Here is a 15,529-nt window from a genome sequence, read left to right on the forward strand (position 1 = left end):
CTGGGTGCAGAGCAGATGGGCACTGTGCCCTTGAGCAACCAGGCTCACCTCTGATGGGCTATACCGGGCACAGCCACAGTCTACAAAGAGAGGGTAGCACCAGGCCAACTGTGTGGGGACTCGGCTATCCAGAGGTCTTGGGCACATGGCCACTTGGGAAGGCAGGTGCCATTTCTAGGTTCCCAAAGTCAATTCTAAGTTCACAGAAAGTTGTAGTCAAAGATAGTTTTTATTAAGCAGCAAACTGTGATGATTTTAGCACAATTTGTTGACCTATTTCAGCTTCCCACAGTTGGATTGCTATTTCCCGTGGGTTTCCCCAGCACAACTGTGGAGGAGGTGCAGGCCTTGATGGTTGAAGCCAAGGCCTCGAAATTCTCACAGCTTGAGATGGAACAGCTGCTTACTAGATTGAAAACCATGCTGGAAAATATTTCTTGGCAGAAAAAGGGTATTCTAAGCCATGCATTCTAAACTGCAGCCTGCCTGCCCATGGTAGAATAGGTAAGTGCAACACTGGGCAGCAAAATTTCCAAGACACAGGTTGTGAAGAACTAACAATGAGAACAGACATATTAGGAAAAAAAAACGAGTTTTCACCCCCCACCCCCCACCCCCCAGTCCAGGGGACCTGGAGGTCCCCTGGCTATGCAGGCTTCATTGGCCTGTCTTTCCCCCCTTCTCTCAAGGCCTGAGAGAAAAGTAGAGCTAATGTGGCTCTACTGATTCAAGTAGGACTGCTGTGATGACATACAGGGATTTAGTTGGTTTGGCCCATTATTCCCAGAGGCTTGGACAGTCTCCAGTCCTGAAGAATGCTGGCCTTGTTCAATGGATGCCACCTGCTGAGAGAAAGGGAACAAGATGGAGTCCTTTGCTAGAGTTCCTGGGCCCATTTTGCAGTGGTGTGAGGATCCCTTTGGTCTGAGCCAGTAAGCTGCTGAGAAGGACGTCTTTGGAAAACACAAGCCTGCAAGGTGCCAGTAGATGTTGGAGCTGGGGAAATGGTATACCCCCAGCTTCTCTCTCCCAACAGCATAGTAGCTTAAAGAGCAGCAGAAGTCGGCCTGGGCTCTCCAAAAACTTGTCTGAAGGCCTAAGGCTACTGGATTCCATATCTGGCTGCCCCCGACCCAGCTCCCGACCAGCCATGGCCAGTCAAGGCATTAGAAGGTCTCTCCAGCCTATCCCTGCCTCTAACTTTAGGTCTCACCATTCTACACAGAATAGATGACTTCCATGCAGAGCCTCCCTGGCAGCTACCTGGCTCATTCAATGTGACACGGAGAGGTAACAACCCATTCTGGCCTGCGGACAGGGGAGGAGGGACAGACACCCTGATGGTGTCACCAAGAGTGGACTGTGGGGCATTTTGTGCTGGAGAAAGAGGGAACCCCTTGGACTGGTTTCTGAAGGTGATAGATTTCAATGAGTTGAACTCAAGGGGGTGGAGGACAAGGTTGGGGAACCAGAAGGAGCAGGGCTGGGCTATGGGCAGAGGCTGAATGTGCTGGAGGACCTAGGGAGAGCAAGGCTCCAGAGTGTGGAGAAGAGTAGCCAGGGAAGGGTGTGTGAGCCCCCGCAGTCTTGTGGACAGGGAGCATCCGACATGGTCCTGCCCTTGGCTGCTCCCCTGGTTCTTCTCCCACCTGTGTCACATCCCCGGGTCCTCCTTTCTCCACTAACTGGGCATCTGCCTCTCAGGGTAAGTGCCTTAAGAACATGCATGAGGGTCTCAGTAGAGTCTGGCTTCGTAAATGAACCACAGTGTCCATTGACCATCTGATGGCATCATGTAGGCTGTCCCTCTAATGGACCACCTTTCTGGAGGGCTGGTGACCCAGCTGGTCAAGGGGTGTTTGTGAAATGAATCATACCATTTAAAATACACAAATTCCTTCATTCTGCCTTAGTTTACTGGAGTTTTGTTGTGGTTAGTTTTTTTTTTTTTAAGGAGTTAAGCTCTTTTAAGATTTCTAAAGCCAGAACCCAAACATCCTTTGTAAGTGGTATTAGTCAGACAGAGTTTGTGGTCCCCAAGGGGACTGCTGGGAGTGTATCTGGGAGCCAAACCTGTTATGTGACTGTGGTCTCGACCAGCTCCCATCCCTGCCCTAGCAACATGGCCACTGCAGATGGTCCCCAAGGTGGGGTTTGCCCTGCCAAATATGGGGCACTCCATGGTTGGATGCCAAACACTCATCAGAAGGACTCCTGGTTTATTTTCAATACAAGGAAATGATCCCACACCAGGCCTGGCTGGATGGCATCACCGACTCAATGGGCATGAGTTTGAGTAGACTCTGGGGGTTTGTGATGGACAGGGAGGCCTGGCGTGCTGCGATTCATGGGGTCGCAAAGAGTCGGACACGACTGAGAGACTGAACTGAACTGAACTGAACTGAAAGATACAGAAGTTCAGAAAGGTCTCCCATCTAGGGCATTGAGTTCAGCATGTGGCAAGACTCACTCTGCCCTGGGAACACATTTTTGAGACGTTTCCAAGTAGGACTGCAATTAATATCTACGAGAACAGCTCACTTTTTCATGGAAGCCTAGAGAGTCTTTTTGCTCAGCTGTGACTGCTACCCCCATGTGGGTACCCATCCTCAAATTTTCTTGTGCTTTAAAGTGTGGATTTCACACACGGAGCCTATGCAGAAGGGGTGTATCCCTGTGCAGAACCTCCAACCTGGGTTGGGGGCAGAGAAGAAGGGAGTGCTATACCTGAGCAAAGGTGGCTTGGCCCATGGTGGCCTGCTCATTGGGAGCCCAATTACTCAGTTGGACTACTTGGTAAAGATGATTCTGTGGGTCTTGCGACTGTTGCCAGAGGCAGACGTAGTCTTGTGGAGTCTCCAGGTTAACAAGCTGTGGGTTGTGGGTGATGGTAGTAGTCTGAGGAAGGTTGGTAGAATAAATGCTTTGGGACCCTGAGCCATGGGTCATAGGGAATAGATTCATGTGGGGCTGATACTGGTTTTCAGGAAAAAATCTGTAATAGAAGAAACATGTTACAGAGACACGGGTCTAGCAATAAGGCCCAAGAGACATAGTCTTGCTCATTAAGAGGTGCTCAAAGAACCTTTGATTTGGGTGGCCAAATCAGGAGTCACTTGCTTGGACTCTCACTTTGGCCTGAATAAGACTCAATTCTCCAAAGTAAAGCAAATGGAAACACTGAAAAAATGTAGTGATTTGTATCAAGTGGTATTGTTGCTATTACTTGGATGGTCCTGCTTCGTTCAAGATGGTGATCTCTGTGTAAGTCACTTCACCGACTCCGAAGTCAGGGACTTGCCCTTCATCACTGAAGGAACCTGAGACCCAGAGGGGCTGCAAGTCCGCTTTCTCCTCTAAGTCCAGGGCTCCCTCTATCACCCTAACCTTGAGAGCTGTGTGATAAACAGAGATGTCTGAGCATCATCCCAGACTCTGAATATGCACTTTCAATAACCTCCTCAGGTTGATTCTGATAATCAGGCCAGTGAGAAACATGGCACTAACCCATCCCACATGCCAGGGTCACTGTTCCTAAAGGAAGACTCAGAAGGAACTCAGGAGAGCTTTAGGAGACCAGGTCAGAGACTGGCATTCATTCAGAAATAAATATTGGGCACCAAGACTGTGCTTACACCACCTTTCACTGTTGAGCAGAACCTTCTTTTTCTGGCATTGAGACCAAAGATTTTATCCCTGAGCTGAAACTGTGTTCCTGTCCTCATACTGCCTCCCAGGACTTGGTCTTTCTGTGTTCTTGGCTCTTTAGGTATCCAATGCCATACGGATTGTCAGTGCCATGGAGACCCCTTCAGCTGCTCTACTATGACCACAGGATCCCAGGAAAATGGAAGCAGGGAGTTAGGAGCCAGGAGTCCCTCAGCTGGGGATGCTCGAGACTTCCCAATAGACACCCTGTGCCGTGAGATGGCTTGGCTAGAAGTCAAGCAATTTCAAGACTGGAATGCTACTTCCCTAGCTTGGAGGCTTTCTGATCTAGCCTTCTTATTTTCATAGAGACACCTCTGTTCCATCGAGGCATGCTTGGCTATGGATCATGCCAGCAGAGGCAGCAGGGCCACAGAGCAGGATGAATGGGAGCAGGTTGCTTGGGATGAGGGTACTTTGGGTGCCCATGGGCACATCACCCATAGTTTCGGGCGCGATGTCCAGCCACCACCGGATAGCAGTGACCTCAGCCCTTAGGACCATCTTGCGGCCTTCTTACCTGAATCTACCAGGTTCCAGGCCATGGAAGGTTTCAGCACGATAGTATCCAGAAGCATTGATGTTTTCAGCACGATAGTAGCCAGAGGACTGCTGTTCAGCTAACATTTTGATAGGAAAAAAGATGGGTTGTGGTGGTGGTAGGGATAGGGTCAGGGGCACGAAGCCATCATTGTAGTGCAACATAGTGAAGCTAGGTTGGTTTGGCTGGTATACTTGCAGCACTTGATTCTCCCCGGTGGTATTATATTGTTGTGGCTGCTCGGGCAGCAGCAGCTGCAGCTGCTGCTGCTGTTGCTGTTGCTGCAGCAGCTGCAGCTGCTGCATCTGCAGCAGCTGCTGCTCCTGCTGCTGCTGCTGCTCCTGCTGCTGCTGCTGCTCCTGCTGCTCTTCTTGCTTCTGCTGCTCCTGCTCCTCCTGCTGCTGGTGCTTCACCTCCTCCTGAACTGGCACCTGCATCCACAGGAAAGACAGAAGAGCAACTCAGTGTCTGCCAGAGCCTCATATATGGAACAAACTATCCATCCTCTGCGGCAGAAGACAACAGGAACAGTTCCTCTCTGGGCGCCCCAGCAGTCTGGTGACTCTCCGCTCCCAGGTGTGAGAAGCTGTGGTCCAGAACCCACACACATGCATGCGTGCATGTGTGCCCAGGTCCAGCAGGTCTGGACGTTTTATCTCAGGCAAGTGAACTGCACCCAACTGGGAAACCACCACTCCCACCAGAGAAACAGGGGAGCCCATGCTTTCATGAGAATGAACTCTGCCTTTGGCTACAGCGATGAAAGCGGCCTGCCATACCTGGGCAGAGGTGTCAAAAGTCTGCTGAAGCTCCCTGGGGAACTGTGAAGAATATGACACACTTGAACCACTGACAGATGTGGCCTCTGAAATATCAGAGAAGGGACTCTTCATTGCCTCAGAGCGTGGTTTCTTGGGCGCTGGCTCCAGTAAATCAGGACTGTGAACATGGCCTGTGATGGATGGCAGCTCCTGTAAGGACACAGTATCACAAAGGTCTTACTCAGGGGCCACAGCTTTCCTTAGGGCAGAAGACATGCTGGTCATGGAGCATGACTGCCTACAAGGCAGAAAGCCTTGGCCCACCTCAGCTCCTACAACTAAAAGAAAAGGAGCAAAGCCCTAAGTCCCTGCTGAAGATCATTCCAGATGTGCCATGCTGCCCTGGAGGCACTCACTACTAGCAGGCTCTATCAACTAACCCCTTGAAGGCTGTCCAGGGCCCTTACTCATCTCCCTTTTGCCACTGGCATAGAACTGGTCTCTGACCTGTAACTTGGAATCGTGCATCATGTGGAGCTGCTCCTTCAAAGTTTCCAGGGAGCTCCTCTGGTTTTTTATTTCAGCTTGCAGTATCTGTGTCTTCTTGTCCAGCTGCTTCTGGAATTTCTTCATCATTTCCTCCTCTTGTCTCTTGATGTATGATGTGATGTGCGATGACAGCTGTAGGGGCGGTGGGGAGACATCACTATGGGTTATATATGGGGCCACCAGCTTCTCCAAATTCTACCACATTGTTTCATTCCCAAGCTTTGGCATACTGAGAATGTGAACAACAACACCCCAACCCTGATTTCATTCACTACTAGAAAGTGTGAAGAAATGTTAGGGAATCCAAAAATCCAATAATCAGAAAAGATTATGAGAAATGTTTAGTCTAATTCTTCCCCAAACATTGACTCAGAGACATGAAATAACCTTCCCACAGTCCTTAGTGAAAGAGTCAGAGTGTAGCAGGTCAGATCACAAATAAGACATGTAGAAACATCCATCAAAGCTCCTGCTAGTGACGCAGAAAGAAGGAGGCTCAATTGGCACTTCCTTTCATCCAGGCACTCATGTCAGCACCATCAGAATCCACAAATCTAACTTTCCCACAACCGTGGTGTCCACACAACTATATTACTTGGAGGAACACTCTCCCCTTAGCCCTGGAAATCTAATTTTAACTTGAGTATCAGTCTCAGATCTGCCGATAAACAAATGTATGTGTGTGCTTAGTCACTCAGTTGTGTCTGACTCTTTGTGACCCCATGGACTGTAGCCTGCCAGATTCTTCTGTCCATGTGGATTCTGCAGGCAAGAATACTGGAGTGGGTTGCCATGCCCTCCTCCAAAGGATCTTTCCAAACCAGGGATCAAACCCAGGTCTCCCACATTGCAGGTGGATTCTTTACTGCCTGAGCTACCAGGGAAACCCAAGAATACTGTAATGGGCAGCCTATCTCTTCTTCAGGAGCTTTTCCCAACCCAGGAATTGAACCTGCATTACAGGTGGATTCTTTACCAACTGAGCTACCAGGGAAGCCCAAACAAATGTATAGGTTAATAAAATTAGAAACCATGTTGCAGGACAAACTAATGCTTTGCATTGGCAGGAAAGAAGGGATGAGGCAAGTCGCACTTGAAAGGGAAGCTGGGAAAAGAGCCTTGTGCAGATTATACACATTTAGGTGGCCAGGGAACTTAAATGCTGCTGCCAGGAGGCATGTTCTAAAACACAGATTTGATTGGGGAAGTGACATGCTCAGATCAGTGTTGCATGCCTTCGGGCAGCAGTGTGGAAGATGAACTGACAGGACAAAGTAAATCTGGAGTCAGAAAAAAACCTAGTGAAGAGGCAGTAGAATTAACTTAAGATCAAGATAACTGGGACCTGAAACTGATCAGAGACAGGAAACAGATAGGAAGAGTCAGGGGAGTGCCCAAGATGGAAGAGCAGGAAGACCCTGAACTCATCTGCTCCCATGGGCACACCAAAATTCTATCTACCGAGCAACTACTGATGAGAAAGATCTGAAGACCAGCACAAAAGATCTTCTACAACTACAGATCTTCTCTATAGAGAAGGAACCATGAAGAGATGGGTAGCAAGAGTGGAGTTGCACGACAGTTCAGACACATACCCTAGGGTAGGTGACCCACAGACATGAGGACAATTACAATTGCAGAGGTTCTCCCCAGGGTGTGAGAGGTCTGAGCCCCACATCAGACTTGCCAGGCTGAGGGTCCTGCCTGGGAAGCTAAGTTCCCAGATCATTTGGCTTTGAAGGCCAGTGGGACTTACTTTCAGGAGAGCCAAGGGGTATAGGAAATAGAGATTTCACTCTTACAGGACGCACACAAAGTCTCACATGATCCTGGATCTAGGGCAGAAGCAGTAACTGGATAGGAGGCTGGGTCAGACTCACCTGCTGATCGTGGACAGCCTCCCAAGAGGCAAAAGGCAACTGCGGCTTCCCCCAGGGACACAGACACTGACAGTAGCCATTTTTGGAGTTCATCCTCCTATGTGGACACTGGTGTTGGCAAGGGCCATTGTGGGATCCTCTCTCAAGCTTACTAGCCCTGGGACCCAGCCGAACCCTGACCCAACAGTCTATAGGTGCCAGTTCTGAGATGCCTCTGGCCAAGCAAATAGCCATGCAAGGATACAGGCCCACCCACCAACAGGCTGGCTGCCTCAGGACCACCTGAGCTTTCAGCCACCTCCGGACTTGACCCAATCCATCAGCAGGTTCAGGACATGGACTTGCCCACCAGTGAACTGGCACTACTCCTGGGACCTCCTGGGTCCCCACCCTGCTCACTAGTTGGGCAACATCAGCTCTGGGAGCCTGAGAGCTCTGCAGCCAGAGATATCAGGTCCCAGCTCCATTCACCAGGAGCTGGCACTGTCCCCAAGATGGCCCCTGTCAGGACCTCGTCTAAAGACATCACCAAAAAACTATGAAAATTTATAAATGAATTTGGTAAAGTTGAGGATACAACATTAAAATATGGAAATCTGTTGCATTTGTATACATTATTGACAAACTATCAGAAAGATAAATTAATAAAATAATCCCATTTATAATTACATCAAAAACAATAAAATCCTTAGGAATAAACCTACCTAAGGAGTTTAAAGACCTGTACTCTGAAAACACTGGTGAAAGAAACTAAAGATGACATGAACAGATGGAAAGTTATACTGTACTTATAGATAGAAAGAAATAATGTTGTCAAAATGACCATACTACCTGAGGCAATGTACAGATTCAAAGCAATCCCTATCAAAATACCAATGGCATTTTTCGCAGAAGTAGAACAAATAATTCTAAAACTGTGTATGGAAACACAAAAGACACTGAATAACCAAGACAATCTTGAGAAGGGAGAACAAAGCTGGAGGTATCATGCTCACTGACTTCAGACTATAGTACAAAGCTACTGTAATCAAAACAGAATGGTACTGGCACAAAAACAGACATATAGATCAATGGGACAGAAGAAAGAACCCTTCTTATAACATATAAGAGAACCACACTTATATGTGTAATTAATTTACAACAAAGGTGGCAAGAATATACAATAGAGAGAAAACAGTCTCTTCAGTAAGTGTTGTTGGGAAAACCGTACAGCTACATGCCAAAGAATCTCACAACATACATAAAAATAAATTCAAAATGGATTAAAGAGTTAAACGTTAAGCCCTGAAGCCATAAAACTTCTAGAAGAAAACATAGGCAGTATGCTCTTTGATATCAGTCTTAGTAATATTTTTTGATATGTCTCCACAGGCAAGGGAAACAAAAGCAAAACTAAACAAATGGGACTATGTCAAACTAAAAAGCCTTTGGGCAGCAAAGGAAACTATCAACAAAATGAAAAGGCTGCCTACAAAATGGGAGACTATATTTGCAAAAGAAATATCTGGTAAGTGGTTAATATCCAAAATACACAGAGAACTGATACAATTCAACATATTCAAACAAATAAACAGTCCCCAAATGGGCAAGGTATCTGAACAGATATTTTTTTTTCCAAAGAAGATATATAGATTACCAACAGGCACATGAAAAGATGGTCAACATCACTAATTATCAGGGAAACATATATCAAAACCACAACGAGATGTCATCTCACACCTGTGAGAATGGCTATTATCAAAAAGACAACAAATAATCAAAGTGTCAATGAAGATATGGAGAAAAGGGAACTCTCCTGCCTTGTTGGTGGGAATGTAAATTGGTACAGTCCCTATGGGAAAACAGTATGGAGATTCCTCAAAAAATTAAAAATGAAACTAGCATAAGATCCAGAAATTCCACTCTTGGGTATTTATCTGAAGAAAAGAAATGCACTAGTTAGAGAAGATATATGTAACCCTATGTTCACTGCAGCACTATTTACAATAGCCAAGATATGGAAGCAACGTAAATGTCCATCAAAAGATAAATGAATAAAGATGGAGCATAGATACAATTGAGATTCCAAGGTAGCACAATGGTAAAGGACCCGCGAGCCAATGCAGGAGATATAAGAGACGCAGGTTCAATTCCTGGGTCGGGAAGATCTCCTGGAAAAGGAAATGGCAATCCACTCCAGTATTCTTGCCTGGAAAACTCCATGGACCGAGGAGCCTGGTGGGCTACAGTCGTTGGGGTCACAAAGAGTCAGACATGACTGAGCAACTGGGCACAGCACAAACATAGAATTGGAATATTATATGTTATATGGAATATATATGCTCAGCCATTAAAAGGAATGACTCCTTGTCATTTGCAGCAACATGGGTCAACCAATAGTGTATAATGCTAAGTTAAGTCAGAAAGAGAGAAACACATCGATTTCACTTAAATATGGAAAGTAAAAAGCAAAGCAAATGAACAAGTGAGACAAATCAGAATCAAAGTCATAGATACAGAGAACAAACAGGTGGTTGCCAGAGGGGACAAGAGTGAGTTATTAGAGGAAAAGATGAAGGGATTAAGAAGTACAAACTTTCAGCTGCAAATTAAATGAGTCACAGATGTGAAAATTACAGTGTGGGGAACATAGTCAATACTTATATATCTGTATGGTGACAGATGGTAACTAGATTTATTGTGGTGATCATTTAAAAAGGTATAAAAATATCAGACCACTGTGTTGTATACCAGGAACTAACATAGTGTTCTAGGTCTATTACACTGCAAAAACAAACTCATAGACAAAGAGATCAGCTTTGTGGTTAGCACAGGTGAGTGGGGGTGGTGGGGAAATGGATGAAGGCAGTCAAAAGATACAAACTCCAAGTTAAAGATAAATAAGTTACAGGGATGTAACATACAACATGATAAAAATATAACTAACACTATTATACGTTATACATGAAAGCTGTTAAGAGCTCAAATCCTAAGCATTCTCGTCACAAGGCAAAAATCTTTTAAAATTTCCCTTCTCCAGCTTTTCTCTCAGTCTTATGGGTATACTCGTCTGTCAGTCCATGGCACCCAGAAACAAGTCTATTACACTATCACAGGCAGAGCCAGGCTACACACATTGCTGATTATTTTGACCATTTTAAACAAAAGGTATATTTAAAGCTTAAAAAGAAATTAACTCAAAGGAGAAGAGAAAGCTATCATCAGTGAAAGGGGAAGCACAACTTTCTAGCATGATACAGACATAAACAAAGACAAATGTATTTCTTTATAAATTTTCTTTTAAATAGCTCAAAGAATTTTCAGAGCAGTCTAAAATTCCCTGCAAGGCAAGCAGACCACTTCAGGTGGAGAAACTGAGACTCAGGGATGTGCCAAGGTCACAGTGCTGGGGCCAAAAAACAGTTGTTTTCTAGCCCTTGCTTCTTCTCATTAGAAGAGGATGCCATCTAATGAAGTGACTCACCTAACGTTTGGTAGTTATTGCATACAATTCCACATAACAGACCATAAACTCATTATCTTGGCTGCCAATCCTGATGACAATAATCCTGTCTAATATAAAGATAATCATCCAAACCTGCGATTATGTAGATAAATTTGGGGTAGAACAACAACAGAGTCATGAATCCAGCTGTCTTGATTTGGCCTTCAACCATACATTGGTGCTGACAGTTGAAAGTACATTCTGACAATCCCTTGGGGAAACCTAGCTTGTGGTGGGGAAGTGTTGGTATGGGTAGGCAGGAAAACTGTCCTCCCATGGGCCAGTTATCTCCTCACAGATAATGAGCAGAGCGCTTAAAAACAGTGCCTTTTGTTAGTAGTTAAACTCCCTATTTGGCTCAAACTTTCTCTCAAGCTGTGTCTTTGGATATTTCATGTTAAGAGGAGAACAGTACTTTGTCTTACTTAAAGAACCTTCAATCTCCCTGTTGGCTAGTGCCCATTGGATTCTCAGCAGCATCAGAAAATCCAGTACAACAGAAATGGTGATACAGTTTAAAAAAAAACAAAAAAACAAAAACAAAAAAAAGAGTGTGTTTTCTGCAAAGTGAAATTGAGCACAAGAGTGAAAATTTGGGGCTTTTCAGGGATAGTGGTACAGACAGATATGTGGAGTAAGACTCCCAGAGCACCTGATCTCTGATATCAGCAGCCAAACTGGAGGACCAGTCTCTTGCTCCACCCGATTCACCTGGTCTTCCTGGGTCTGCTGGTACTGCTCATACTGCTGGTACTACTGGTCCCCCAGGCCCTTCTGGTCCACCTGGCCCACCCAGCCTACCCGGTACTCTTGCTCTTTCTGATCCTCCTGGTCTTCTTCGTCTTCCGGGTCCTCTTCGTCTTCTGGGTTCTTCTTGTCTTCTTGGTCCTCTTGCTTCTCTTCGTCTTCCAGGTCCTCTTGATCCTCCTGGTCCTCTTGATCTTCTTCCTGGTCCTCTTCATCTTCCTCCTGGTCCTCTTCGTCTTCCTGGTTCTCCTGGACTTGCTTGTCTGACTCTTCTGACTCAGCCAGATCACCCACCTTGTATACATGATTCAACTCACATACATAATTCATATGTCCCATCTCAGGTTCTGATTCAAAGCTCTGCAAGGAGTACGTTTCTGAGGAAGAAGAGATTGGAATTCATAACGAAAAAGGCTAAATTACAAACATCCCCAAACGGATTACACAGATTTCTCTGTTTATTTCTTGTTATATATTACAGAAACAGGAAGGTACACTTTTATTCCATGTTACGGATTAGATGCATCAGGTACCAGGAGTAATTCAGAACATTATTTAAAAATCTGTTCACATTTGAAAATGAAGTAAAAGGAGGGAATGTCTCACTTTATCTCCATACACCATACATATTCCATACATAAGCAGGCACTCAACCCATTCACATTGTGTCTTTTCATTATAAAAGTTCTTTTGGCTCTGCTACTTGAATTTGGTACTTTTCAACTAATAAAACCAAATCAAACCTAGTCATGAAGCACTTCTGAAAAACTAGGTTCCCAAGCAGACAGGATCTTGGGTCTGCCTGAAGTGCTCTTGGAGGTGGTGTGACACGACTTTCTTTCAGCAGCCCCCAGGACATTATTTGAATAATGTAAAATGATAGAATCATTTCAGTACAGAGTTTGGCAGTTCTCTTCACACACACTTCCCATAGGACCCAGTAGTCCCACTCCCAAGAATTTACCCAAATGCTTTAAAAGTGTATAGGCACACCAAAAACCTCTATGCAAATGTTCATAGTAGTTCTACTTATAATCACCAAAAACTTGGAACAATTCCAAATGTTCTTCTTCAGATGAATGAATTTAAAAAAATTTTAAAAAACCACAATGGTGCATTCATAAGATGAAGTACTACTCAGCAAGAAAAAAGGAATGAGCCATTGATTCATATGTTTGAATCCTAAATGCATTTTGTTAACAGAGACAGGTCAAAATGGCTAGACATTGTATGATTCCATTTATATGAAATTCTGATAAAAGGAAACCAGAGATGGAGTAGAGATCAATGGTTGCCAGAGGATTGGGGGCGGGGACAGAGTTTGAGCACAAAGGAATTTGGGAGGTGGCAGAGCTGTTCTGTTTGTACTGTGGTGGTAGATGTATGACTCTTTGCTTTTGTCAAGAACTGTACACCTCAAAGAACGGATTTTACTGTGTGTAAACTAAATCGGTCTTACACATTTTCAAAATTACAATCATGGGTTCATGGAGCTTGCCCATGCTCCACCAAAAACAACTGGTTAGAAAAGATTTTTTTCTTCTTTTTTAAAAAAATTTGATTAGAAGATAATTACTTAACAATATTGTGATGGCTTTTGCCATATATCAACATGAATAGGCTATAAGTATACATATATCCCCTTCCTCTTAAATGCCCTTCCCACCTCCATCCCCATCCCACCTCTCTAGGTTGTCACAGAGCACCACAGAGACTTGGGGTTCCCTGCATCATACAGCAAATTCCCACTATCTAGTGTACGTATACTGTATGTATATGTATATATACGTTTCAATGGTATTCTCTCAAATCATCCCACACTCTCCTTCCCATACTGTGTCCAAAAGTCCATTCTTTATGCCCGTGTCTCCTCTGTTGCTCTGCAAATAAGATCGTCAGTACTATCTTCTTAGATTTCACATATATGTGTTAATATATGGTACTTGTCTTTCTCTTAAAAGGATTTTTTAAACAAAGCTTTGAGATTGACAGCAATACTGGAAGAATTTTTAACTAGAATATCTCAAAAATACAGGCATTACTTCTATATATGGGGGTTCTACAGGTTATCAGTGATAAGATCAGCTAATTGGAGGACATGGTTTGCATTTTGCCTCCACTGCTGCTTTGTATTCTATTTTTTATACAATTATATTTATGAAATGTCTTTAATATTTAAACTTCTGTAATAAATATCACTATTTTTGAGAGACTATCACTTCACTCTTTAATAACAATTCTTATAGTACAGTTTTTTTTAAAAAAAAAAGAGGTTTCTTTGGACTGCAATTAACATACCATAGCAAAAAAGGCTGCATAAGTATGAAAAGATAAGGTGCTACTCCTCCAAGGACTGAGATTTAGCACCAATCTTTAGATCAAGAAGAATGTGAAGGTGGGATGTTCTGAGAGAATAGCATTGAAACAAGTATACTATCAAATGAGAAACAGATTGCCAGCCCAGGTTGGATGCATGAGACAAGTGCTCAGGGCTGGTGCACTGGGAAGACCCAGAGGGATGGCGTGGGGAGGGAGGTGGGAGTGGGGTTCAGGATGGGGAACACATGTAAATCCATGCCTGATTCATGTCAATGTATGGCAAAAACCACTACAATATTGTAAAGTAATTAGCCTCCAACTAATAAAAATAAATGAAAGAAAAATTAAAAGGGAGATTTACAATGTTGGTTAGTTTTTGGTGTAAAGCAACATGATTCAGTTTTATGTGTGTGTGTATATATATTAATATAGATAAATATATATTAACATATATAAATATATATATATTCTTTCCCCATATAGGTTATTGCAGAGTATTGAGTACAGTCCTCTGTTCTATACAGTAGGTTCTTATTAGTTATCTATTTTATGAATAGTTGTGTGTATATCTCAGTCCCAATCTCATGCTTCCCCATGCTTCCCCTTTGGTAACCATAATTTTGTTTTCTATGTCTGTGAGTCCATTTTTATCTAGATTCCACATATTTCAATAAAAACTTAAAAAAATTAAGTTGGAGATAATAATACCATTCCCAAACACTTGAACCATTGCTGAGATATTCATTTGCACTGCTCTCAAATCATCATTCACAACAACTTACAGACGACGAAGAAAGTTACAATTCACTTTTGCGATTTCACACCATTGTAAACGGAACACTATCTTCATTTGAAAAACTGTAACTACTCTGTAGGTCACTATTTTTCTTTTGATAGCCCCCATCCAAATGTCAAAATGTACCCACCAGGTGATGAAGATACGCTTGGCAAGGACATTGAGTTGGAGGCATCAGACATAACAGGATTTACATTAAAGGCGTCAGTAGAATATGATGATTCAGAAAGTTCAATCTCTATAGTATTTACTGGTTCCTAGGAATTTCCAAAAGGGAAGGAGAAGATGACATCTCAGTTTGGTGACAAAGAGATATACAAAATGACAGGAAACACAGGTAGAACATAAACTTTGATATATTTCACATCATTTCTAACATTGTTTCAATAAACTGAATACCTGACAGAAAATTATCATGAAACATGTACTTAAAAAAAATTGCTGGAAGGTAACAACAAGCAAAGATTATGGGTGTCATATGCTATCCAACATCAAAACTCAGAAGAGAAATATGGTATAGATGTGGTAAAAGCACATGCATAAGAAAAATGTGTACCAATCGAAGGCTGTTCCATATATATATATATATATATATATATATATATGCACACACATACATATGTGTGTGTGTGTGCATTTCAGAGGTGTTGGTAGCATGCTGGTTCAGAAAAGTGAGAAGACTGTATGTAAGAGAACTACCCTCCACTGATGGGGCCACTTTTCTAGAGATCTTCCACATGCAGA

General features: G+C 43.6%; 1 protein-coding gene across 5 annotated transcripts in view; it reads right to left on the bottom strand.

Annotated features, from left to right (window-relative positions):
* Positions 1 to 216: 216 nt before the first annotated feature.
* PASD1 (PAS domain containing repressor 1) overlaps positions 217 to 15,529 on the bottom strand; it is a 120,224-nt gene continuing 104,911 nt past the window's right edge. For 4 of the 5 annotated variants that reach the window (XM_043458861.1, XM_043458862.1, XM_043458865.1 and 1 more), the window contains 5 exons: positions 5,518 to 5,691; positions 5,029 to 5,220; positions 4,229 to 4,680; positions 2,728 to 2,995; positions 217 to 845 (listed from right to left, as the gene is read on the bottom strand). In XM_043458861.1, coding sequence (XP_043314796.1) covers positions 720 to 845; positions 2,728 to 2,995; positions 4,229 to 4,680; positions 5,029 to 5,220; positions 5,518 to 5,691 — 1,212 coding nt within the window. In that variant the 3' untranslated portion in view covers positions 217 to 719. The remainder of the gene's footprint in view (positions 846 to 2,727; positions 2,996 to 4,228; positions 4,681 to 5,028; positions 5,221 to 5,517; positions 5,692 to 15,529) is intronic. The other variant, XM_043458863.1, reaches the window with a different exon arrangement.

The sequence above is a fragment of the Cervus canadensis genome, chromosome X, assembly GCF_019320065.1.
Source record: "Cervus canadensis isolate Bull #8, Minnesota chromosome X, ASM1932006v1, whole genome shotgun sequence".
In the NCBI taxonomy this organism is placed as follows: Eukaryota; Metazoa; Chordata; class Mammalia; order Artiodactyla; family Cervidae; genus Cervus; species Cervus canadensis.